Genomic DNA, 23,887 nt, shown 5'->3' with positions numbered 1-23,887 from the left:
AGACCCTCTCCCGGCTGTGGTCAGAGAAGTGAGAAGAGAGTCTAAACATGAGAGAGACAGGCCTTGTCTTGAATATGGAGGAAGGGGTCTGGGCCGAGCCATGCGGGGGAGTCTAGATGCCGAGAGCAGCCCTCCGCTGACAGCCAGGAGGAAACAGGGACCCAGTCCCGGTACTGCGAGGAACCGAACTCTGCCGACCCCCAAAGGGGCAGGGGACTGGTCCTCTGGAGCCTCAGGAAGGAGCCAGCCCCACCCCGTGAGACCCATCTTGGACATCTGACCTCCAGAACTGTCAGATGTTACATCCCTCCCATTTGAGCCTCTAAGTTTGTGGTGATTCGTATGCAGCAGTAGAGGAGGAATTGAGAGGGATCCCGTCTTATTTTCTGCTGTCTGCGTGCCCCGGGCCCAGCACCTGCAGTGAGATGTCTCCCAGCTGCTACCCCTGTTGTCTTTCCATCAAAGTTCCAAATGCCCCTCAGCCTGTGCTAGTGCCCCTTCATTTTCTGCCCAGTGAATCTCAGCTCCTGGACTGTGAACTTCCTTGCTTCTTTACTTGTCTGAGCAGCAGAGATGGACCCTGGCTCTCCTTCAAGGGCTGGCAGAGCTCTGGCCCCTGGAACGCCCTCTCCTGACCCCATAAGAGTGCCTGGCTGGAAAGAGGGATGTGGGGCTACGGTGAAGCCACACCTTGCCCCTTCTATGTGACTGTGGGTGGGGGAGGCCACGTCTCAGCCTCCCTGGAGCCCGGTGCCCAGTCTGCACCCCGGGCTGTGACCAGTCCCCTCTCCTGGGGTTGTCATGGGGACAAATGCACTGCCTGATGGGCTCCCTCGTGCAGGATGGCAGACGTGGTCGCAGCTCGTCGGAAGTGGGTCTAGTGAGCCATCTCGTAGCTAAGTGGCCTTGATTGTTTTAGTGTCTTCTTAAAAAGATTTTTATTGGAGTCTAGTTGATTTACAGTGTTGTGTTACTTTCTGCTGTACAGCAAAGTGACTCAGTTATACATATACACATATCCACTCTTTTTTAGATTCTTTTCCCGTATAGCTTATTACAGAGTGTTGAGTACAGTTCCCCCTGTGCTATATATTAGGTCCTTACTAGTTATCTATTTTATATATAGGACCTTGTTTTTTATAAGCGGCCTCACTTTTGAACAAAGATTTTGTATGGGACTTTGCAATGATGACAGATCTCTCTGGTTGCAACAACGTGGAACTTATCTTTTTGTGAGTCACTGCGTGCCAGGTGAGGGTTTAGGACACTTCACAACAATGGGATTTCTTGAGGATCTCCCAGATTGAACCAGACGCTCTCTAAGGCCTTCCTGTCTGGGACCCTCACAGAGGTGATGGCAAGGCCACACCCAGGCGCAAGGCATCACGGGCACGGGAGTCTTAGATGATGCATAGGGCGCAGCCAAGCAAAGGAATGGAGAGTCACACTGGGTGGGGTCTCCACGCAGAGGGTTTGGGGGATGTGGTCCTGTGATGCCCTGAGGGGGTTTCCCAAAGGCTGGATCCCGGGATGGGGGGTGGGGCAGGAGTTGGGGCGGTGAGGACCAAGCAACTACCCTGACAATCACTTTCTCACTTTTTTCTTCTTCTTTTTTTTTGGCCGCATGGCTTGCAGGATCTTAGCTCCCTGACTAAGGACTGAACCCAGGCCCTGACAGTGAAAGCGCTGAGTCCTAACCACTGGGCCACCAGGGAATTCCCATGCTCACCTTCTTTTGACCATGTGAGACAGCCTATTTTGAACACCAGCTATCGCTGAAGTTCTCTCTCATGAAATGCTGGGGCTGGAAGGGTATGTATCAGGGTGCTTGTGCCTGCGGGGAACAGAAAGCCCAGCTACAACTACTCAGCCTTCAGAGAACTATTGTGTCAAGTAACAGGAAGCCCAGACACAGAAGAGGTCGCCAAGTGGATGATCTTTCAGCCCACGTCCTTAGACTAGCAGGTCTCATGGTCACAATGGAACAGGGAAGAACAAATCTGACTCCATGTTAGAGCTGTTTCTTTTGCTTTAACCTTTGTGCCCTGTTGCCTGTGCTTAGTCATGCTGGCTCTGCACCTTTTGTACAAGAATGTTGCCTGTAGCCTGAAATATACGGGAGAGCCCTTGTCTCAGGGCTCTGACCTTTAAGAGCCCATTCATAGGGAGATAAAAAGTGCAGGACAGAGAATAACATTTGTCTTGCTGGAGGTTTACAGGAACATCATGACCAGCTTCAAGAACAAAGGATTCCAGCTCCACCAAGCCTGCAACAACCTACCACGCCCCTCCCACACCTCGCCTTTAAAAAGGCTTTGCTGAAACCCTTCGGGAAGTTCAGCGTTTTGGAGGCACCAACACCCGTCTCCTTGCTCGGCCCTGTGATAAACCTTTCTCTGCTCCAAACTCTGATGTTACGGTTTGCTTGGCCTCCCTGTGCGTCGGCCACATGGACTTGTGTCTGGTAGCAAGATGACTGCCTGTGCTCTAGACACCACACACAGTCCCAGAAATAACCAAGAAGAAGACACAGGGTCTCTTCTTCCTGTCTCGAGAGAGGACACCATCCCTCAAAGCCCCTGCAGACCTCCTCTCAGGTCCCATTCCTGAGCCAGTCCTGGGGAAGAGGTGGGACCCCTGGTGAACTGTCACACCCAGCACTGACTCCCCCATGTGAACACAAACAAGTCCTTTACTAAGAAGAAACGTAGGGTGGAGCTGGGTGTGTGCCCCAGCACCGAGCCCTGTTCCCAGGGTAACTACTCACTCAGCAGCCCTTCCCCGAGAGCCCTCCCAGGCCCCGGGACACCAGAGAATGGGGCACTCACGGCCCCTGGCCTGGGAAGGCGACTTGCTACAAGGCTGTGCCAAACACCATGGAGAAGTCAAACCAGTGCCGAGATGCAGGGAGACCCAGGAATGGGGCTGCCTTCCCAAGGAGGAGCCCCCAGGATGTGTGCGGGCAGAGGCACTGACAAGTGCAAAGGCCCTGAGGTAGGTTCATGTTTAGGGAGCAGGAAAGCAGAGCGGCAGGAAGGGAGTGGGTGGGCTGAGGTTGGAGGGGTGGGCGGCCCCACGAGGGGTGCCCACCGCCTCAGATGTGTGGGCATGGAATGTAGGCTGAGAATGTGGGCGGGCCGTGCTCCTGTTGCCCGGTGACCACAGACAACAAGAGCAAAGCTGCAGGGCTGGGAAGGGCCCAGCACATGGGGGACCACCAGCAAAGCTCGCTCTACAGCCACTGCATGTCGGAGGCCGAGGACCAGCCAGAAAGGGGGCAGGATGACGGCACCCTGGGCCTCCAGGGCCCCACGTATGAGAACCGAGGGTCCAGGGACCCCAAATACCGGGGTCTGGACGATGGGCACCTGGGATTGGAAGACCAAGAGGAGGAAACTCCCCCTGAGGAGGTGACTGGGGAAGAATTCGTGGACGCCCAGAACCCGGAGGAGGCCCTCGCGGAGCTGGAGAGGGTTCTGGAGAAAGACGCGGAGGAGGGCGTGCCTGAGATGAGGTGGGCAGGAGAAGCGGGCTCCCAGGCTGGGGTGGGCGGGGGTGGCCCTGGGCGTGGCTGCACTGGCCTGGGTGTTCACTCTAGGGGTGAAGTTGTCAGCACCTCGCTGCTCTGAGGAGGAAGGCGGCAAACAACCCCTGTCCAGGTGGCAGGGGAGTCGTCGTGGAAAACCCTACGCAAACGCCAACTTTGGAGGTGGCAGAGTTGAGAGGTCGTGAGCCCTCCATCCAACAGAAAGAAAAAGAAATGGGGGAGAGTCTCCCAACCCCCAAAGCTGAAACCATTGCAAGTACCATACATTGCCAGAAACGCTTTCGGTGGCCAGGAGGACACCTGGAAAAACCGCGGGTGCTCCCTCTAGGGAGGGACCCCGTGCCCTAGTGTGTGCGTGGGCTCCCCGGCTGGAACCCCTCGCCTCCTGGTCCTGGGTAAGCACGCGTCCCTTCAGGCACTGCAGAGGGGCCTTTGCCCTCCCGGCACAGTGACGGAGCTCGTGTGATGAGCGTACAGGGTGCTGTGTGATGTGGCCGGTGGGGCAGGGGATGTGTGCCGCGTAGAGGGCGGCGCTGCGCATAGGCGGGGCTCGGGGAGGGGTCCAAGCCGGGACAGGAGACTGGATGTCTTGGTGCTCTGGGGGCTTCCTGGGGGCACTGTCCATGGCTCAGCGTCCCCTCTGTGGCCCTGCAGGCGGGAGCAGGTCTTTGTTCCGTTTCACAAAGGAGGGAACCGAGGGCACTGGCTGGTGGCAAAGCTAGGATTTCAGATCAGGTCTTCGTGGTGCCAGGGCTCTCCTCCAGAGGGCGGGGCGAGAGCACAAGGATGGTTCTACCCCGCCAGGGGAGCAAGGGCTCTGGCCTCAGCGTCCACCTTCCCTCAGCCGGCTGGCCATCTCCCAGAGGACCCCTGGCACCTCCGTGGGCTGGGAGAGGAGGAAGAAGAGGCGGCTGTTTGAGTTGGCGAAACCCAGGACCAACTGGCAAGTCTTGAAAGACAGGTGAGGTGTTGGGCGGCCTGGATGGAGGGGTCTGAGAGGGGCACGGTGCCCTTGGCAGCCTCTGGGTACCGGCCGAACCAGCGGGGCCCAGCGCAGAGGCGGGCGGGGCCCTGTCTCTCGCAGGATGGGGTGCTGCTGCAGGGGCTACGCCTGGATCTCCCCCCGCATGAGGAACCTGCAGTTTTGTGTCTACTGGTGAGTCCCGCCCCCCCGCTGCCCACATCGTCGGGAAGGGGGGCCTTCACCGGAACCACCCTTCCTCTCCTGGGACAGGGCTGGGGGAAGGACTCTGCACTGGGGGCCCCGCCCCAGGATTCCCAGCTCTACCTGGAGCTCTGGACCCAGCCCCCCGGCTTGAGATGGGTCTGCTCCTAGACGCTTTCCAGCTCCCTCCTTCTCTGAGCACCAGCCTTGCTCAGAATGACCTACACTCTCCGTGCCTCTAAGACTTTTCTCCCGCGTCCGTGTGTCCCTCTCTGACCTGCCTCTGCTGCCCATCTACTTACTCTCTCCTTTCTTCCCACCTGGAAGCTCTCCCTCCCTCACCCTCCAGCTGCCCCTCTCCCCACTGTGTTATGGGGTGCCCTGAGTTCTGCTGCCGAGTGGGGCGCAGACCGCTGGGACCCTGGCTTCCCTCACGCTGAGCCCCACTGGGTGTGTTCCAGGCCATCTGTGTACTGGACAGAGAGGTTTCTTGAGGATACCACCCTCACCATCACGGTGCCCAGTAGGTTGACCTGCCTAACCCTAACTCTAACCCTAACTCCTTCTCCGCGGGGGGGGGGGGGGGGGGGGGGCCTCGGGGGGGGGGGGGTTGGCCAGGCGCCTGCGGCCGGGTCACCCCCATCTCACCGTGACCTGCACCTGGCTCTGTTTGGGGAGACCGAGGGGCCTCCCAGCCCAACCCTCCCAGGGGTCCCTGCGGGACTGCCCCTCCCCCATCTCCCAGGAGCGCCTCCACCCCCAGTCTTCCAGGGGTCTCCTCTCTGGAGTCTGTCCCCAAGCTGGAGGCTGGTCCTGGCGGGGGAGGGGTGGGGGGCAAGCTCTCCAGGGGAAATCACAGTTTGCATCTCAGTCAAAGTGGGGTCAGTACTAGAAAACTCATTTCTGGAGAGCCGCTCAGGGCGAGTTCTCTCTTGGGTTTAGAATCCCCTGCAGTGAGCACGGAGGCCCCTGGAGCCCAGGCCCGTCCTGCAGAGGAGCCTGAGCCCCCATTCCCCCCCACCCCTGTGTGCCCCGCGGTCCCCTGGTGAGGGTGTCTGCTGTGAGCTGTCCCTTGTGTGAAGCTGGATTCAGGAGGAGGGAAGCTCTCGGGGAGGGGCAGGTTTCCAGGGAGCTGTTTGCCCCTTTTGTGCAGAGGTGTCCCGCCGGGTGGCGGAGCTGGCCCGACCTAAGAGGTTCTACTCAGAGTATTACAACAACAACAGGTAGGGGGCGCCCGGGCAGGGACCCCTTTTCCTCGGGGCTTGCAGGGGAGGGTCCAGGTCCTGGGACCAGGAGACCCATTCACGCCGGCCAGGCAGTGAGCCTTGGAAGCTCAGCTACCCAGACAGGACGCAGGAGGCTCTCAGGGCTGCAGGGCAGGTGCTGGTGTCGCTCTGGGCAGCTGGCGGTTGTGAGACTGATGGTTTTAGGCGCCTGCCTCCTGGCACGATTCTGTCTCAGTTCTTGCGCCTTCCACGCTTGCTGATGTGGGATCTGGTGTTATTAGACACAGACTGGTTTCCTATCTCACGCACGTGTGGAAAGGAAAACATGCCCGAGAGCCCCACTCACCCGTGTTGACAGGCTCCAGCCACCGTGTCTGTGGCCGTCATTGGGACCACAACTTCTCACCTTAATGCTGGTTGGAGCGTAATCTGGAGGCACTTCTGTGTGACCTGTAATCTGGGGTGACCTCTGTGATCTGTAATCTGCAGGGTGACCTCTGTGATCTGTAATCTGGAATGACCTCTGTGTGATCTGTAATCTGGGGTGACCTCTGTGATCTGTAATCTGGAATGACCTCTGTGTGATCTGTAATCTGGAATGACCTCTGTGTGACCTGTAATCTGGGGTGACCTCTGTGTGACCTGTAATCTGGGGTGACCTCTGTGCAGCCTGTAATCTGGGGGTGACCTCTGTGATCTGTAATCTGGGAGGTGACCTCTGTGCGATCTGTAATCTGGGGTGAACTCTGTGTGATCTGTAATCTGGGGGGGTGACCTCTGTGTGACCTGTAATCTGGGAGGTGACCTCTGTGTGATCTGTAATCTGGGGTGACCTCTGTGTGATCTGTAATCTGGGGGGGTGACCTCTGTGTGACCTGTAATCTGGAATGACCTCTGTGCGACCTGTAATCTGGGGTGACCTCTGTGTAAACCGCCTCGTGGAGCACAGCCAGTCATGGATGGCCCCGGGCCTTCTGGTCGGGCTGACAGCATTTATCCACTGCATTCCAGCCTCAGAGATGTGAAAATAAGAGTCTGCCTCGGATCAGTGAAATACGACTGTTTCTGGGGCAGAGGCGGAGCCGAGACCCGATTTTAGGAGGTGGGGTGGTGGCAGGGCTGACTTTCATCCTTCGATCCACCTCCTGACCCCAGCCTGATGGTGGGAGTAGGGGAGACGGCTGGGAGGGGACTACCAGGGAGAGGGTCGCTCCATCCTTGAGAATAGGGAGCTCTGTTAGGGATTCTTTTAGGAGCCCCTCTTGGAGGTATTTTGAAAACCCTGCACTGCACCAGGCTCTCCCTGAGCCCCAGAGTCAGAGAGGAATCGTATACACACAAGCACACAGACATGGCCCCGGGCGGTGGGTTAGGGTCTCAGGCCTGCCTCTCCCTTAGGACCACCCCCATCTGGCCCATTCCCCGGTCTACCTTGGAGCACCGAGCGTCCAGCCGCCTGCGGGAACTGGCCACCCCGAAGGTCCGGAGTAACATCTGGAGTATACACATGTCTGAGGTGGGTGCCCTTCTCTCCCTGGAGCTCCCCAGCTACCCCCGGGGGCTCAGCGGCTCCGGAAGGACAAGAGGCAACAGACGTGTGACTGCTTCCCTGAACCATCAGGAGTCACCGGGCTTTGTTCAAGAAAAGGCGTTACTTTCCTGCCCCGGGGCCTTGAAGGCAGTGCAGGGACCGCCCTACGCTGCCTGTCAGCTCTTAGGGGAGCCGGAGCAGGGCGGCCGGACAACGGCGGTTCAGAGGTGACAGCGGAGTTCAGTCCATTCTCAATCTGGTCCTTTGCGCTCCTCCAGTTGAGGCTCCCCCCCCCCGTGGGGGCGTCTCGCACCCACCGAAGGACACGTGCTTGTTTCTGGGTTTTGGTTCCCGCACACACGGCTGCCGTGAGAATCTGGGTCTCTGTGGGATACGTTGCCGTATCTCCAGGGTCAACACCCTTAAGCGGGGTCCTGGCCAGGAGGCCTGTCCGACTTTATCAGAGACTGACCACCTGCTCCCACAGTGGCCGCCCCGTCTGGCACCGTGTGTCCATTTGCTGGTTTGTCCGTTTATTCCTTTACGGCCGGCCGCCCTGTCAGGTGTGCGGCGGGACGGCCTTGTGGTTTAATGTACGTTGGATCCGTGTCTTTTCATGTGGTTGACAGAACCCCAACTTGAACGCTTTTACAACTAAATGTAGACAACACACTGCTTCTCCCAGAAACTCTTCATATGGATTTCTAACAGGCGAGGGTAGTTTAAAACCCCTAACAACAAAGATCCCACTGAAAGAATTTAACAATAATACCTTAGTGTCCAAATACCCAGTCCATGTTCTGTTTCCCCAGTTGTCTCAAAAAAAGGCTTCAGGGCTTCCCTGGTGGCGCAGTGGTTGGGAGTCCGCCTGCCGATGCAGGGGACACGGGTTCGTGGCCCGGTCCGGGAAGATCCCACATGCCGCGGAGCGGCTGGGCCCGTGAGCCATGGCCGCTGAGCCTGCGCGTCCGGAGCCTGTGCTCCGCAACAGGAGAGGCCACAACAGTGAGAGGCCCGCGTACCAAAAAAAAAAAAAAAGGCTTCAGCAGTCTGTTTGGTTGGATTGGTATCCGGAGGAGGGTCTGGCCCCACCTCTTACCTGGAGACATACCTGCTGTTTTCCCGGACCGTGCCTTGCCTTTGCCAGTTTAGCCTTCGAGTCCTTCTGTGCTCCAGCACCCTCTGTGGCTCCCCAGTGCCCTGTGAAAGCCAGCAGGATGGGGCCTTCTCCATCCCTACTACCCCGTGTGCTCCCTGTTGGACTAAATGCAGGTCCCTCAACAAGCCCCTGGGCCTTGGCATGTGCAGCTGGGCATGTTCCTGCCCAGCCTGGTGGGGGCCCCATCCGACACCCCTTCTTGCTCCTTCCCAGCCCCTTTCACGTGCGCTCTGGATGGGCTGTCATCCTTCCCTTAAACGTGAGCCCCCCGAGGACACGTGTCCGTGTCTGCTGTGGCCTTACTGCAGAGCTGGCCTTGCCCCGAGCAGGGCACGAAGCAGTCGTCGATATTCTTCGAATGCATGGATAAGTGACTGTTTCCCTGCCTGTCACCCCTGCAGACGGGGGGCCCCTTGAGGGCAGGACCGCAGGCTGACTCAACCGCCTCATCTGGTGACCTGAGCTGTGAGGGCCGTCCGGGTGGGCAGAGAAGGAGGGGAAGAAAGGAGAGGGGACGGAAGGGGTGGTTGAGAGGGGCATGAGATTGTAAGCGCCAGGATGTCTTAGACAAGAGTAGTGTCTGTGATTTCTCAGCAGGACACTTTCAGGAGGAGAGGGACTCATCTTTCAGTCTCCCTAGAGAACATTACAGCCAATCCTCTGCCTCTGGGCAGTCTCCTACCCAAAGTGCACCCAGCAGAGAGCTTTTGTAAAACATTAATTGTTACACACACACCAAGTGCTTGTACAGTTCACCCTCCTACCAGCCACGTATTGGGATCTCTCTCCTCCCACCTTCCTGCCAGGGCTTGATGACGCCAGACTTTTTCACTTTTGCCAAATTTGTTGGCATGGAGTGATAGTTTGCTGTTTTAATTTACATTTCCCTGGTGCACAGAGAGGATTATTGATCCTTTGGGTTTACTTTCCTGCACGATTAACTCAGTTTCCTATTGATTTTTCATGTTGTTGATTTAGAGAAGCTCTTTATTTATGATGGCTACTACTAATCCTTTGCTGAACATACTGCAAACTAACTTCTTTCCAGTCAGTCTTTTGTCTTTCAGTGTTGCCTTCAGGGTCTTTCTGAACCAGGGGCCATGAGGAATCATGGGCTGCTTTACTCTTTCCCCTCTAATTCTGTTTCTAGGTGTCCCAAGTGTCCAGGGCAGCCCGGATGGCCACCCCCAGTCCGAGGATCATCCAGCTGGCAAAGCCCAGGGCTCCAGCCGCCCTGCTGGAAGAGTGGGACCCCATGCCAAAACCCAAGCCACACGTGTCAGACTATAACCGTCTCCTTCACCTGGCCAGTAAGCAGGTCCCCAGGGATTCTGCATCTTATGAAGCGTCCTTCCCCACTGGACGCGGGCGGGGGCAGCCAGTCAACTTGGACATGCTTCTGCCAGATTTGTGCTTCCCTAGCTCCACCTGCACTGCAGACCAGCTGTCCGGATCCCTGTGGGCAGTTCATCTGTGGCCTGCGTGGGCTCCCTGGGGGCTGGCAGAGGGAATCGCTCCCCCTGGGTGGGGGGCGGTTTGTGGGTCTCCCAGCACAGCAAGCGGGTGCAGAAGGGAAACTTGGGGTGCAGGGCCAGGGCCAAAAGAACCAAGCTGGGGCACAAGGGCTCTTTACATGGTGTTGGCCTGACTCTCTTCCTGTCCTTTATTTTATTTATTTTTTTATACAGCAGGTTCTTATTAGTCATCCATTTTATACACATCAGTGTATACATGTCAATCCCAATCGTCCAATTCAGCACACACACACACACCCCGTGGCTTTCCCCTTTGGTGTCCGTACGTTTGTTCTCTACATCTGTGTCTCAACTCCTGCCCTGCAAAACGGTTCATCTGTACCATTTTTCTAGGTTCCACATACATGCGTTAATATACGATATTTGTTTTTCTCTTTCTGACCTACTTCACTCTGTATGACAGTCTGTACATCCATCCACGTCTCAACAAATGACCCAATTTCATTCCTTTTTATGGCTGAGTAATATTCCATTGTATATATGTACCACAACTTCTTTATCCATTCATCTGTCGATGGGCATTTAGGTTGCTTCCATGACCTGGCTATTGTAAATAGTGCTGCAGTGAACATTGGGGTGCATGCGTCTTTTTTTGTGTGTGTGTGGTACGCGGGCCTCTCACTGTTGTGGCCTCTCCCGTTGTGGAGCACAGGCTCCAGACACACAGGCTCAGCGGCCATGGCTCACGGGCCCAGCTGCTCCGTGGCATGTGGGATCTTCCCAGACCAGGGCTCGAACCCGTGTCCCCTGCATTGGCAGGCAGATTCTCAACCACTGCGCCACCAGGGAAGTGCCCTGTTGGTATCATCTTTAATTTCTTTCAGCAGTGTCTTATAGTTTTCTGCATACAGGTTTTTTGTCTCCCTAGGTAGGTTTATTCCTAGGTATTTTATTCTTTTTGTTGCAATGGTAAATGGGAGTGTTTCCTTAATTCCTCTCTCAGAGTTTTCATCATTAGTGTATAGGATTTCTGCACAAGAGATTTCTGTGCATTCATTTTGTATCCTGCTACTTTACCAAATTCATTGATTAGCTCTAGTAGTTTTCTGGTGGCATCTTTAGGATCCTCTATGTATAGTATCATGTCATCTGCAAACAGTGACAGCTTTACTTTTTCTTTTCCAATTTGTATTCCTTTTATTTCTTTTTCTTCTCTGTTTGCCGTGGCTAGGACTTCCAATACTATGTTGAATAATAGTGGTGAGAGTGGACATCCTTGTCTTGTTCCTGATCTTAGAGGAAATGCTTTCAGTTTCTCACCATTGAGAATGATGTTTGCTGTGGGTTTGTCTTATATCGCCTTTATTATGTTGAGATAGGTTCCCTCTATGCCCACTTTCTGGAGAATTTTTATCATAAATGGGTGTTGAATTTTGTCAACAGCTTTTTCTGCATCTATTGAGATGATCATATGGTTTTTATTCTTCAGTATGTTAATATGGTGTATCACATTGATTGATTTGCGTATATTGAAGAATCCTTGCATCCCTGGGATAAATCCCACCTGATGATGGTGTATGATCCTTTTAAAGTGTTGTCGGATTCTCTTTGCTAGTATTTTCTTGAGGATTTTTGCATCTATATTCATCAGTGATATTGGTCTGTAATTTTCTTTTTTTGTAGTATCTTTGTCTGGTTTTGGTATCAGGGTGATGGTGGCTTCATAGAATGAGTTTGGGAGTGTTCCTTCCTCTGCAATTTTTTGGAAGGGTTTGAGAAGGATGGGTGTTAGCTCTTCTCTAAATGTTTGATAGAATTCACCTGTGAAGCCATCTGGTCCTGGACTTTTGTTTGTTGGCAGATTTTTAATCACAATTTCAATTTCATTCCTTGTGATTGGTCAGTTCATATTTTCTATTTCTTCCTGGTTCAGCCTTGGAAGGTTATACCTTTCTAAGAATTTGTCCATTTCTTCCAGGGTGTCCATTTTATCGGCATAGAGTTGCTTGTAGTAGTCTCTTAGGATGCTTTGTATTTCTGGGGTGTCCGTTGTAACTTCTCCTTTTTCATTTCTAATTTTATTGATTTGAGTCTTCTCCCTCTTTTTCTTGTTGAGTCTGGCTGATGGTTTATCAATTTTGTTTATCTTCTCAAAGAACCAGGTTTTAGTTTTATTGATCTTTGCTATTGTTTTCTTTGTTTCTATTTCATTTATTTCTGCTCTGATCTTTATGATTTCTTACCTTTTGCTAACTTTGGGTTTTGTTTGTTCTTCTTTCTCTAGTTCCTTTAGGTGTAAGGTTAGATTGTTTATTTGAGATTTTTCTTGTTTCTTGAGGTAGGCTTGTATAGCTATAAACTTCCCTCTTAGAACTGCTTTTGCTGCATCCCATAGGTTTTGGATCATCGTGTTTTCATTGTCATTTGTCTCTAGGTATTTTTTGATTTCCTCTTTGATTTCTTCAGTGATCTCTTGGTTATTTAGTAACGTATTGTTTAGCTTCCATGTGTTTGTGTCTTTTACGTTTTTTTCCCTGTAATTGATTTCTAATCTCATAGCGTTGTGGTCAGAAAAGATGCTTGATATGATTTCAATTTTCTTAAATGTACTGAGGCTTGATTTGTGACCCAAGATGTGATCTATCCTGGAGAATGTTCCATGCGCACTTGAGAAGAAAGTGTAATCTGCTCTTTTTGGATGGAAGGTCCTATAAATATCAATTAAATCTATCTGATCTATTGTGTCATTTAAAGCTTCTGTTTCCTTATTTATTTTCATTTTGGATGATCTGTCCATTGGTGTAAGTGAGGTGTCAAAGTCCCCCACTATTAGTGTGTTACTGTCGATTTCCTCTTTTAGAGCTGTTAGCAGTTGCCTTATGTATTGAGGTGCTCCTATGTTGGGTGCATATATATTTATAATTGTTATATCTTCTTCTTGGATTGATCCCTTGATCATTATGTAGTGTCCCTCCTTGTCTCTTGTAACATTCTTTATTTTAAAGTCTATTTTATCTGATATGAGTATTGCTACTTCAGCTTTCTTTTGATTCCCATTTGCATGGAATATCTTTTTCCATCCCCTCACTTTCACTCTGTATGTGTCCCTAGGTCTGAAGTGGGTCTCTTGTAGACAGCATATATATGGGTCTTGTTTTTGTATCCATTCAGCAAGCCTGTGTCTTTTGGTTGGAGCATTTAATCCATTCACGTTTAAGGTAATTATCGATATGTATGTTCCTATGACCATTTTCTTAATGGTTTTGGGTTTGTTTTTGTAGGTCCTTTTCTTCTCTTGTGTTTCCCACTTAGAGAAGTTCCTTTAGCATTTGTTGTAGAGCTGGTGTGGTGGTGCTGAATTCTCTTAGCTTTTGCTTGTCTGTAAAGCTTTTGATTTCTCCATCGAATCTGAATGAGATCCTTGCCAGGTAGAGTAATCTTGGTTGTAGGTTCTTCCCTTTCATCACTTTAAGTATATCATGCCACTCCCTTCTGGCTTGTAGAGTTTCTGCTGAGAAATGAGCTGTTAACCTTATGGGGATTCCCTTGTATGTTATTTGTCATTTTTCCCTTGCTGCTTTCAATAATTTTTCTTTGTCTTTAATTTTTGCCAATTTGATTACTATGGGTCTTGGCGTGTTTCTCCTTGGATTTTTCCTGTATGGGACTTGCTGTGCTTCCTGGACTTGGGTGGCTATTTCCTTTCCCATGTTAGGGAAGTTTTCAACTATAATCTCTTCAAATATTTTCTCTGGTCCTTTCTCTCTCTCTTCTCCTTCTGGGACCCCTATAATGCGAATGTTGTTGCGTTTAATGTTGCCCCAGAGGTCTCTTAGGCTGTCTTCATTTCTTTTCATTCTTTTTTCTTTATTCTGTTCCACAGCAGTGAATTCCACCATTCTGTCTTCCAGGTCACTTATCCGTTCTTCTGCCTCAGTTATTCTGCTATTGATTCCTTCTAGTGTAGTTTTCATTTCAGTTATTGTATTGTTCACCTCTGTTTGTTTGTTCTTTAATTCTTCTAGGTGTTTGTTAAACATTTCTGCGTCTTCTCAATCTTTGCCTCCATTCTTTTTCCGAGGTCCTGGATCATCTTCGCTATCATTATTCTGAATTCTTTTTCTGGAAGGTTGCCTATCTCCACTTCATTTAGTTGTTTTTCTGTGGTTTTATCTTGTTCCTTCATCTGGTACATAACCCTCTGCCTTTTCATCTTGTCTGTCTTTCTGTGAATGTGGTTTTTGTTCCACAGGCTGCAGGATTGTAGTTCTTCTTGCTTCTGCTGTCTGCCCTCTGGTCCGGCCCGCAGTCCCCAGGACTGTTGCGGCTTTGGCTGCTGGGGGCCCTCCAGAGCCAGCAGCCTCAGTGAGGCCGCCCTCCCCTCGGGCTCCGGGGCAGTTCAGTGACGGTGGAGGGAAGAGACCCCGAGCCAGGAGTTCCAGCTCTGTGGAAATGCGGGCTGCATTCTGGGCCTCTTCCTGTCCTTTAAAACAAAGGACATACCTGGTTCCCCCACAACAAAAGTAAAATGCACTAATTGTAGAGAGTTTGAAAAATGCAGAAGAGCATGAAGAAAGGAATCTCGCCACCCAAAGGTAGTCAGAGGCTTAGGAAAATTCACTGTGTATCCCCGGCTCCTGGCACGTGGTCACCAGAGAGCTTGACTGGCTGTTTTGGTATAATCTGCTGTGTCCTATTTTCTCCGTTTCCTGTTTCCTTTTTTTTTTTTTTGGTGGGGGAGGTGGTTATTGATTTGCAGCAGCTCTTTATATAAGATGATCACTAACCCTATGTCGAGCACGTTGCAAAATAACTTCTTCCCAGTCTTTTTTCTTTCGAGCTTGCTTGTGGGATCTTTTGTTTGTTTGTTTGTTCGTTCATTCGTCTGTTCCCTTAATATTTGTTAAAGTATTTGTTGAATTTGTTATGACTGGTTAAATGAACAGAAACACAAATACACACGCACTTCTCTCTCAAACCATCTTGTCTCACACACATATGCATGAACACACACGTCTGGAATATAATAAGCACATGTACATTTGTACCTACACACGCGTGTATATTCATCCAGGCTTCAGGAGCACATATCAATGCACATCCGTGTGTGTATGGATAAAACTGGTGTAGGGCTGTGTTTTTCAAACCGCAGACTTCCACCCACTGATGGTTGTGACCAGCATTTAAGAAGTGAAGTGAGGATACGTGCAGTGCAGGGGCCACGGGGGGGGGGGGGCCACTGGTCCATGCCGTTTTGCATTTGTGGGTACTGTGTGGCCGTGGACCAGTCACACTCTCAGGCTGTGACCAGAAGATTTTCGGAGCCCAGATGTTACAACAAAGGGAACGCCCCTGAGTCTCCCTGAGGACTCCCAGAAAGGTGGGCTCTGGGCAGGTCCTCCCGAGGTCCCCCAGCCCCTCCCTTTTGGGGGCCCCATCACATGTCACCTGCCCAGGAGTTGTAGTCCAGCCTGAGGCTGGTGGAAGGGCCCCCCTTCTTTTCACCGAGGGCCTCTCCCCCGAGCTGTGGGTTGTCTGCTGACTAGGGGAAGGGCCCTTTTGCGATTGCAGGGTGTTGGAGCAAAGAGGAGTTTGGAAAGGCAGCCCTCAAAACCGAGGGGCTCAAAGTTAAGGCAGTGGTCACCGCTGGCCACCAGCGGTCACCTCTCTCCTTGTCCCCATGCAGGCCATGCCCCGTGGCTCCCGCCGTGGAGGAAGGGGTGGCGGAGAGGTGGCGAAGGGGGGCTGAGCAGGAGAAGGGCCGGGGCTCCCGGCAGGTGAACGGAGGGGGCTGGCTGAGCCACAGGTCTGCTCTGAGAGCTGTCTGTCCACGACTAAAGTGGAATGAAAGCCAATCCATCCATTGATTTAAGTCAATTAACAGATTTTATTAAAATTAAACAACGATAAAAGTCCAGCCCATATCGGGTACTGGTCCCATGTGGCTGGTGGGACCCTGTGGAGAGGGCCCAGCTGGGGCTGCCTGAGCCCCTTCCTCACCCCCAGCCCCCAGGGTACCTTTTTCTGCTCCCTCTGAGTCCCCCGTCTGGGACCCATGGCCATTTGAAATATTTTTTCTTTACAGTTCACCCTTTCACAGTGCACAATTCAATATTTTCCAGTACGTTCACAGAGCTGTGCACCCACCACCACAATCAATTTTATTTTATATTATTTATGTCATTTAAAAAATCGTATATATATATTTTAATTTAGTTTTTATTCAAGTATAGCTGATTTACAGTGTTGTTAATTTCTGCTGTACACCAAATGACTCAGTTATACCCATATATATATTCTTTTTCATATTCTTTTCCATTATGGTTTATCACAGGATATTGAATATAGTTCCCTGTGCTGTATAGTAAGACCTTGTTGTTTATCCGTCCTATATATAATAGTTTGCATCTGCTAATCCCAAACTTCCAATGCATCCCTCCCCCTCTCCACCTCCCCCTTGGCAACGACAAGTCTGTTCTCTATGTCCCACACAGTCGACTTTAGAACACTCCATCCCCCCAAAAGTGAAGCCCCGTCCCCATGAGCAGTCACCCCCATCCCCTCCCCAAGCCCCTGACAACCAGGAACCCACTCTCTGTCTGTGGACTGGCCTGTTCTGGACGTTTCCCACCGATGGAATCACACACCGTCTGTCCTTCTGTGTCTGGCTTCTCCCACTGCATCGTGTCCTCAGGGTCCATCCATGTGGTAGCGAGTGTCAGGGCTTCACCCCTTTTCATGGCTGAGCGATGCTCCCATGTGTGGAGGGACATGTTTGTTTATCCATCAACTGTTGACAGACAGGCCATTAAACTTGGGAGCTCTGACCCAGAAGGCTGATCTCTGCGGGGCCAGGCGGGGGTGGTGATGGCTGCATGCCCCAGGCTCCGGCTTCTGACACCACCCCCTTCTCCCGCCCTCTCCAGTGCCCAAGGCCCAGTCGGACAAGTGTGTTCCTGACCGAGACCCGCGCTGGGAGGTGCTAGAGGTCACCAAGAAGGCGGTGGCCAGTCCCCGCATCGTCTCCCTGGCCAAACCCAAAGTGCGGAGGGACCTGAGCGAGGACTACAACCCCTACCGCGTCTCTCCAGCCTCCCTGGTGGCTCGTGCGTCCCCTCGCCTGCACGAGCTTGCCACCCCCAAGAGCGTCACCAAAAAAGCATGAGCAGCCCAGGCCTGGCCCCTCAGCCCATTCCCAGTAAACACCCAAGTGCAGCCTGACCCTGTGTGTGGCTCTGATTACTTTGGCCTGGAGCCGGGAGGGCAGCGGGGGCCCGGAGGAGACAGTAATAATAACGTTTATGTTTGCATCTAACCTGCAATCCTGCAGCCCTTTTTCCCCAGTCATGTTCCCCTGGCGTCGCCAGCCCCTCGAGTGGCAGACTCCACGCTCTCCCACGTCAGAATTTTCCCTCTGAACCACTTCTGTCCCAACTTGCTTATCCAGCCGCATCCTGGGCGTCCACAGCACCTGAAACTCAGTGACCTCCAAAAGAAACCAGCCGATGCCTGTTGCGTGATTATGATCTTTGCAGTGACCCGACGAGGGGACTGTCAGTGTCTCCCCTGTGCTGAGGTGGAGGCTGAGGGTCACAGAGTTTGTGAAAGACCCACCAGAGTTTCCCACGGCAGCTGGGACAACTCACCATGAACCGGGGGCTGAAAACCACACAGATGGGTTCTCTGACAGTCCTGGAGGTCAGGAGTCCGGCTCGGGTCTCACGGGGCTAAATGCAGGCGTGGGCAGGGCCGGTCCTTCCGGAGGCTCCAACGGAGCATCGGTTCCCGCCTTTTCCAGCTTCTAGAGGCGCCGCATCCCTGGCTCGCGGCCCTGTCCTCCATCCTCACAGCCAGCAGCGCAGCATCTCCTGTCTCTCTCTGCGTCTGACCCTCCCGCCTCCCTCTTATAAGGACCCTGGGATGACGCTGGACGTCTCGGGGAATCCAGGGTCATCCCCGTCTCAGGAGCCTTAACTTAATCCCAGCTGCAAAGTCCCCTCTGCCCTGCGAGGCGACACATCCGCAGGGCCCAGGAAGGACGTGGGTGTCTTTGGGGGCTCTTATTCTACTGAGCACAGTGGGAGAGAGATCTTTTCTGTCTCTGCAACCCTAGAGAAAGTCTCGTTTATCTCTGGCTCCAGCTGGACCACTTGGGGACTGATTGCTGGGTCCTGAGGGTGTGATATACTGACAGCCCCTCACATCTCTCAGAGCCCAGCAAGCATCAGGTCCCGAGCCACGATCTGAGACCCAGTTATTCCCAGACCCTTTGAGGACGTGGGTCCAATATCACCACACATCCTTCTAAGAGGGAGGCCAAGGAAATTGTGTGACACCAAAGCCACCCGCCGCGCTCCAGCCTGAAGAGGGAGGAATGCAACCCTGAAAGGACCCCACGGTCTCCTCTTGGGGCCTCGGGAGAGAGCGAGGCCCTGCTGACACCGTGATTTCTGCCCCCCAGATAATGAAGGTGTGTTGTATTAGCTACTGGATTTGTGGTGATTTGCCTCAGCAGAAGGAGGAAACCAGTGCAGATTAGAAATCTTAGAGGTTCCGTCTTTAGATGCTTGGTGACTGCAGTGCTGGCAAACACTGCATGTCCACCAGTGGGGGATGGTCAACCTTAGGGACCTTGCAAGACAAAACAAAACGAAACAAAACTTTAAACCAGCTGAATGTCCAAAACGACGTGCTCGTTCTCTTGTCAAAGACTTCCTCGCATTTTAGCGTTCCTCTTCCAGCCGAGAAAAAACAAACTTCGTACCGCATCTCCTGAAGAAATAAAATGTAACTTTACCTACACTTAAATCATTATCTCACGATTTAATGGGTCGATAAAGAAGCGTGTATACTGCCTGTCACCAATGCGATCCATGGTCCGCTTTGTTGAGACGGAACAGACGGGAAAATCTAACCTTTTCCGGGTTTTACCAGCACTGACGCAGGTAAACTAGCCACCGCTGCAATCAACATACTCAAGTTTCATCTCCGCCCAAAACCCTGGGGCTGCTCTGTATTCAGGCTGTTCTCCCACCTGGGCCCTGGCAACCGCTCACTTGCTCTGTGTTCCTACAGGCTGGAGTTTCTAGGGCGCAGGTAAACGGAGCAGGTGTGCGGGCGGAGGAGACTGCGTGTGACCTTCTCACTCTCGGGTTTGATGCTGGTTCACAGCTCAGGGTCGGGATTTGCCCTGTGACCCACTCCGGGATCACGCTGAGTTTGGCCCGTTTACATCTCCAGATACGACCAGCATCGGGGCTTAGTTCTTCCTATTTATGTTACACTTTCAACTGGTGTTACTTCTTTTGTTTGTTTCTTAAATCTTTCAAAATACGACTCATGCTTTGTGTCAGAGGCTAGGGCCCCAGGAAACAGACTTCGAGACAGAGGCTGAGATAGGAAAATGAGTGGGGACGGCCCTTGTGGTCACCACCGGCTAGGCGGTGAAGGATGCAAAGTCTGCGTACATCTCATGCGGAGCTCTGGAGCTTCACCCCTGTCCCCTGTTGACCACAGGTGCTGGGCCTGGACGCGGCAGCCTCCGCGACGGATAGGTGACATCTCTCTTCAGCCACCGATGTTCCCAGCAGCTGGGAAACTGCTTGTGTGTGTGTTTGGGGGGCGCATGGTGCCCACAGCACCCACTAGCCACCCCTGAACTGCTCAGCTCGGGGTGATGTGCTCTGGACATGGTCCCTCCAGGATCTCTTTTTCTAGGGGGAAAACTTGGAATAGAAAGAGTAGTGGGTGAACCACAGCCCCACCGCTGCCCCGAGCTGCACGCCCCCACCACCCCTCACCTCCCCCAGCTCTCCCTCCGCTAGGCTAAGACGCTTAGCTGCTGGGGTGGCCCAGACCTCACCCCACGCGCCGTCGAAATGGCAGAGAAGCGCCAGGAGCAAGGGACGCGGGGACGCTCTGCCCGGCCGCCCTTGTGGGTGGCGTGTCCTCCGCGCCTTCACCTTGGCTGTTCGTGCTGCCAGGAACGCCCCCTGCAGCCTTTCCACTTCCTCTCTGACCTCTCCGCTGAACACACTGCTTTTTATTTTCTTAGTTTCATTTCTTGTACTCTTTATTTGCAAATCATTCAGGTGTACAGAATAATTGCAAGAATAAGTACAGTAAAATAAAAACCCAAACTGCATACCTTTCCCCAGATTCAGCTATTAACAGTTTGCCCCCAGTTTGCTTGCTCGTTTGCTGTCTGTTTTATAGACAGAAAATATACTTTTCTGAAGTACTTAAGAGTGAGCTGCATACATAGTGGCACTTTACCCCTGCCATCGTCCACTGGGGCGGCTCTAACAAAAAGGCCACGGACTGGGGGCTTATAAATAACAGAAATCTATTTCTCACAGTTCTGGAGACTGGAGTCCGAGATCGAGGTGCCAGCAGATTTGGGGTCTGGTGACGTTTGCTTCCTGGTTCTCGCTGTGTCCTCACAGGGCAGAAGGGGCGACGGAGGTCTCTGGGGCCTCTTCAACCAGGGCACTAATCCTATTCATGAGGGCTCCGCCCTCATGATCTAATCACCTCCCAAGGGCCCCACCTCCTAATACCATCATATTGGGGATTATGTTTCCATATACGAATTTTTAGGGTACACAGATATGTAGTCTATAGTAGCCCCTAAATACTTCAGCGTGAATTTTCAAAGAAGAACATTCTTTTACATAACCAGAGAACAGCTACTGATTCCCGTAAACTTAATGTTGATGCAACGCATTTATTCCGTCTACGTCTGAATTTCAGTTTTGTCAATTGACCTAATAATTTCCCTCTGCCCAGGGACTTCCCTGCTGCTCCAGTGGGTAAGACTCCATGCTCCCAATGCAGGAGGGCCGGGTTTGATCCCTGGTCGGGGAACTAAGATCCTGCATGCATGCCGCAACTAGGAGTCCGCATGCTGCAACCAAGACCCGGCGCAGGCTAAATAAATAAATAAAATAAATATTTTAAAAAATTTCCCTCCGCCCTCCTGGAGCCAGCCTAGCATCAGGCATTGTGTTTAGTTGTCACGTCTGGCGGATTTCCACAGATCAGCCTTTTATGGCACTAATATTTCTGAAGAATACTGTCCTGTTCTCCCCCTGTTAATAGAATGTTCCTTATTTCGGGTTTGTGTGAAGCTCCTCAGGTATAGACACAGGTTATGCATTCCTGGGCATAAGTGATCCTTTCTCTGGGCACCCATCTGCCCCTCACTTGTGGTGTTCATTTTTCCCACCTGGCTGAAATGTTGCCTCATTTATCCACTCTAATAATAGTCTGTGGGAAGAGACTTTCACTTTTTTATTTTTTAAATTTATTTTATTGAAGTATAGTTGATTTACAATGTTGTGTTTAATTTCTGCTGTACTGCAAAGTGATTTAGTTATACATACATATACACTCCTTTCATATTCTGTTTCATTATGGTTTATCACAGGATATTGAATATAGTTTCCTGTGCTATACAGTAGGACCTTGTTGTTTTCCGTTCTATATATAATAGTTTGCATCTGCTAATCCCAGACTCCCAAACCGTCCCTCCCCACACTCCTCCCCCTTGGCAACCACAAGTCTGTTCTCTATGTCTGTGAGTCTGTTTCTGTTTCGTAGAACATTTCGTATGTATTTTATCGTATTGCATCATATTTTAGATTCCACATATAAGTGATATCATATGGTATTTGTCTTCCTCTGTCTGGCTTACTTCACTTAGTGTGAAAACCTCTAGGTCCATCCTTGTTGCTGCAAATGGCATTATTTCATTCCTTTTTATGGCCGAGTAATATTCCATTATATATATACCACATCTTCTTTATCCATTCATCTGTCAATGGACATTTAGGTTGTTTCCATGTCTCAGCTATTGTGAATAGTGCTGCTACGAACATTTGGGTGCATGTGTCTTTTTGAATTATAGTTTTGTTCAGATACACACCTAGGAGTGGGATTGCTGGATCATATGGCAAACCTATTTTTAGTTTTTTGAGGAACCTCCATACTGTTTTCCATAGTGGCTGTACCAATTTTCATTCCCACTGACAGTGTAAGAGGGTTCCCTTTTCTCCACACCCTCTCCAGCATTTGTAATTTGTAGACGTTTTGATGATGGCCATTCTTACCGGTGTGAAGTGATACCTCATTGTAGTTTTGATTTGCATTTCTCTAATAATTAGCGATCAAGCATCTTTTCATGGGCCTGTTCACCGTCTGTATGTCTTCTTTGGAGAAATGTCTGTTTAGGTCTTCTGCCCATTTTTTGATTGGGTTGTCTGTTTTTTTGTTGTTGACTTGTATGAGCTATTTGTATATTTTGGATATTAAGCCCTCGTCGGCTGCATCATTTGCAAATATTTTCTCCCAGTCTGTAGGTTGCCTTTTCGTCTTGTTTATGGTTTCCTTTGCTGTACAAAAGCTTGTAAGTTTGCTTAGGTCCCATTTGTTTATTTTTGCTTTTATTTCTGTTGCCTTGGGAGACTGACCTAAGAAAACATCGGTACGATTTATGTCAGAGAATGTATTGCCTCTGTTCTCTTTTAGGAGTTTTATGGTTTCATGTCTTCTATTTAAGTCTTTGAGCCATGTTGAGTTTATTTTTGTGTATGGTGTGAGGGAGTGTTCTAACTTCATTGTTTTACATGAGGCTGTCCAACTTTCCCAACACCACTTGCTGAAGAGACTTTTTTCCACTGTATATTCTTGCCTCTTTCGTCGAAGATTAATTGACAGTAGGTGTATGGGTTTATCTCTAGGCTCTGTATTCCGTTCCATTGATTCATGTCTGTTTTTGTGCCACTACCATGCTGTTTCGATGAGCGCAGCTTTGTCGTATGGGGAAGAGACTTACAGAGAGGGATGAACGCATCCCTCTCTTCATCCGAATCGCCCTGCTCCCCCGCATTTTGCGGCTATTTGATGATTCTTGTCAAAGCTCCCTCCAAAGAGTCTCCTCTGGTTGCCCCAGGATGACTCAAGCCCTTTCCCTCGGTTTCTGCCACGTGTGATGATGACACAGAGCCCTACTGTCACTGCATCTGTTGGTGCATCTCCCTGCCTCACTGGAACTCTGGCTGTCCAGCGCCCAGTCGAGGGCGGCAGGGCACACTGATTGACTGACTGATTGAGCAAGGACCCTCTGTCACAACGGCCTGTACTCTCAGTCTGGGTGACGTATGCCAAGGTGAGTGGGGGCCCACGACTCATGTAACGTGTGACTTGTGCAGAGAGCAGGGCAGGCCTTCTAACAGGGGTTCTCTCTCCTGGCTGGTGGGCTCTTGGAGCGCTAGCATAATGCTTTTACATCAAGCATCGAACATGGTGCGTCTCACCTCCTCAGCACCCCAATGACACTGATATCAACAACAGCTTGGAAAGGACTGGGTCTCCTGAATTCCCCCTCCCCCATTGCACTCTTCCCGGTTTGTGCAAGCCAGAAACCTGGGGGCCTGCTCTCTGCTTCTGCTCCAGCCACACCCTAGTCCCTGCTCAGGCCTCCTCACTGGCCCCCATGCCCCCTCTGTCTACACCTTCTGCCTGGATGCCCCCAGCTCGTCTCTGTCTAAGTTGCGAGACGTGGGGGAATCCTTGTCAGGACCACTTTGTTCACTCTCCCCCTCAGTGCCCAGCGCAGGCCCATCACATTTCATCCATTAGTTACAACCCATGACAACCACAGTTCCAGAGCCAGCGGCCGGGCAGGCCTCCACCTCCCCTGCCCACCCGGGGCACTCGGGTTCCAAGTCTCCAATGAGATCCGTCATCACTGGTGCAAACGTGCGGAAAGTTCTAGAACCTCG

The 23,887-nt window shown here is 51.6% G+C and overlaps 1 protein-coding gene across 1 annotated transcript; it reads left to right on the top strand.

The window, feature by feature from the left end:
- Positions 1 to 2,787: 2,787 nt before the first annotated feature.
- THEG (theg spermatid protein) lies at positions 2,788 to 17,324 on the top strand. The gene is made up of 9 exons (XM_029219009.1): positions 2,788 to 2,994; positions 3,239 to 3,514; positions 4,392 to 4,508; positions 4,632 to 4,703; positions 5,174 to 5,235; positions 5,866 to 5,935; positions 7,337 to 7,454; positions 9,779 to 9,938; positions 17,030 to 17,324. The coding sequence occupies exons 1-9, from the start codon at positions 2,816 to 2,818 to the stop codon at positions 17,266 to 17,268; spliced, it is 1,293 nt and encodes a 430-aa protein (XP_029074842.1). The 5' UTR covers positions 2,788 to 2,815; the 3' UTR covers positions 17,269 to 17,324.
- The last annotated feature ends 6,563 nt before the right edge of the window (positions 17,325 to 23,887 follow it).

This window comes from Monodon monoceros, unplaced genomic scaffold, assembly GCF_005190385.1.
Source record: "Monodon monoceros isolate NGI ecotype Baffin Bay Population unplaced genomic scaffold, NGI_Narwhal_1 Super_Scaffold_12, whole genome shotgun sequence".
Classification (NCBI taxonomy): Eukaryota; Metazoa; Chordata; class Mammalia; order Artiodactyla; family Monodontidae; genus Monodon; species Monodon monoceros.
The sequence above is the reverse complement of the archived record's forward strand: the minus strand, read 5'-3'. Positions and strand labels throughout refer to the sequence as shown.

What these genes read in the sequence shown, in the direction of transcription:
- THEG (XM_029219009.1), top strand. Translation starts at nt 2,816, where the DNA reads ATGGGGCACTCACGGCCCCTGGCCTGGGAAGGCGACTTGCTACAAGGC. An exon ending in ACAAGTGCAAAGGCCCTGAG is followed by an intron (nt 2,995 to 3,238) that starts GTAGGTTCATGT and finishes CTCGCTCTACAG; the next exon opens with CCACTGCATGTCGGAGGCCG. An exon ending in GAGGGCGTGCCTGAGATGAG is followed by an intron (nt 3,515 to 4,391) that starts GTGGGCAGGAGA and finishes ACCTTCCCTCAG; the next exon opens with CCGGCTGGCCATCTCCCAGA.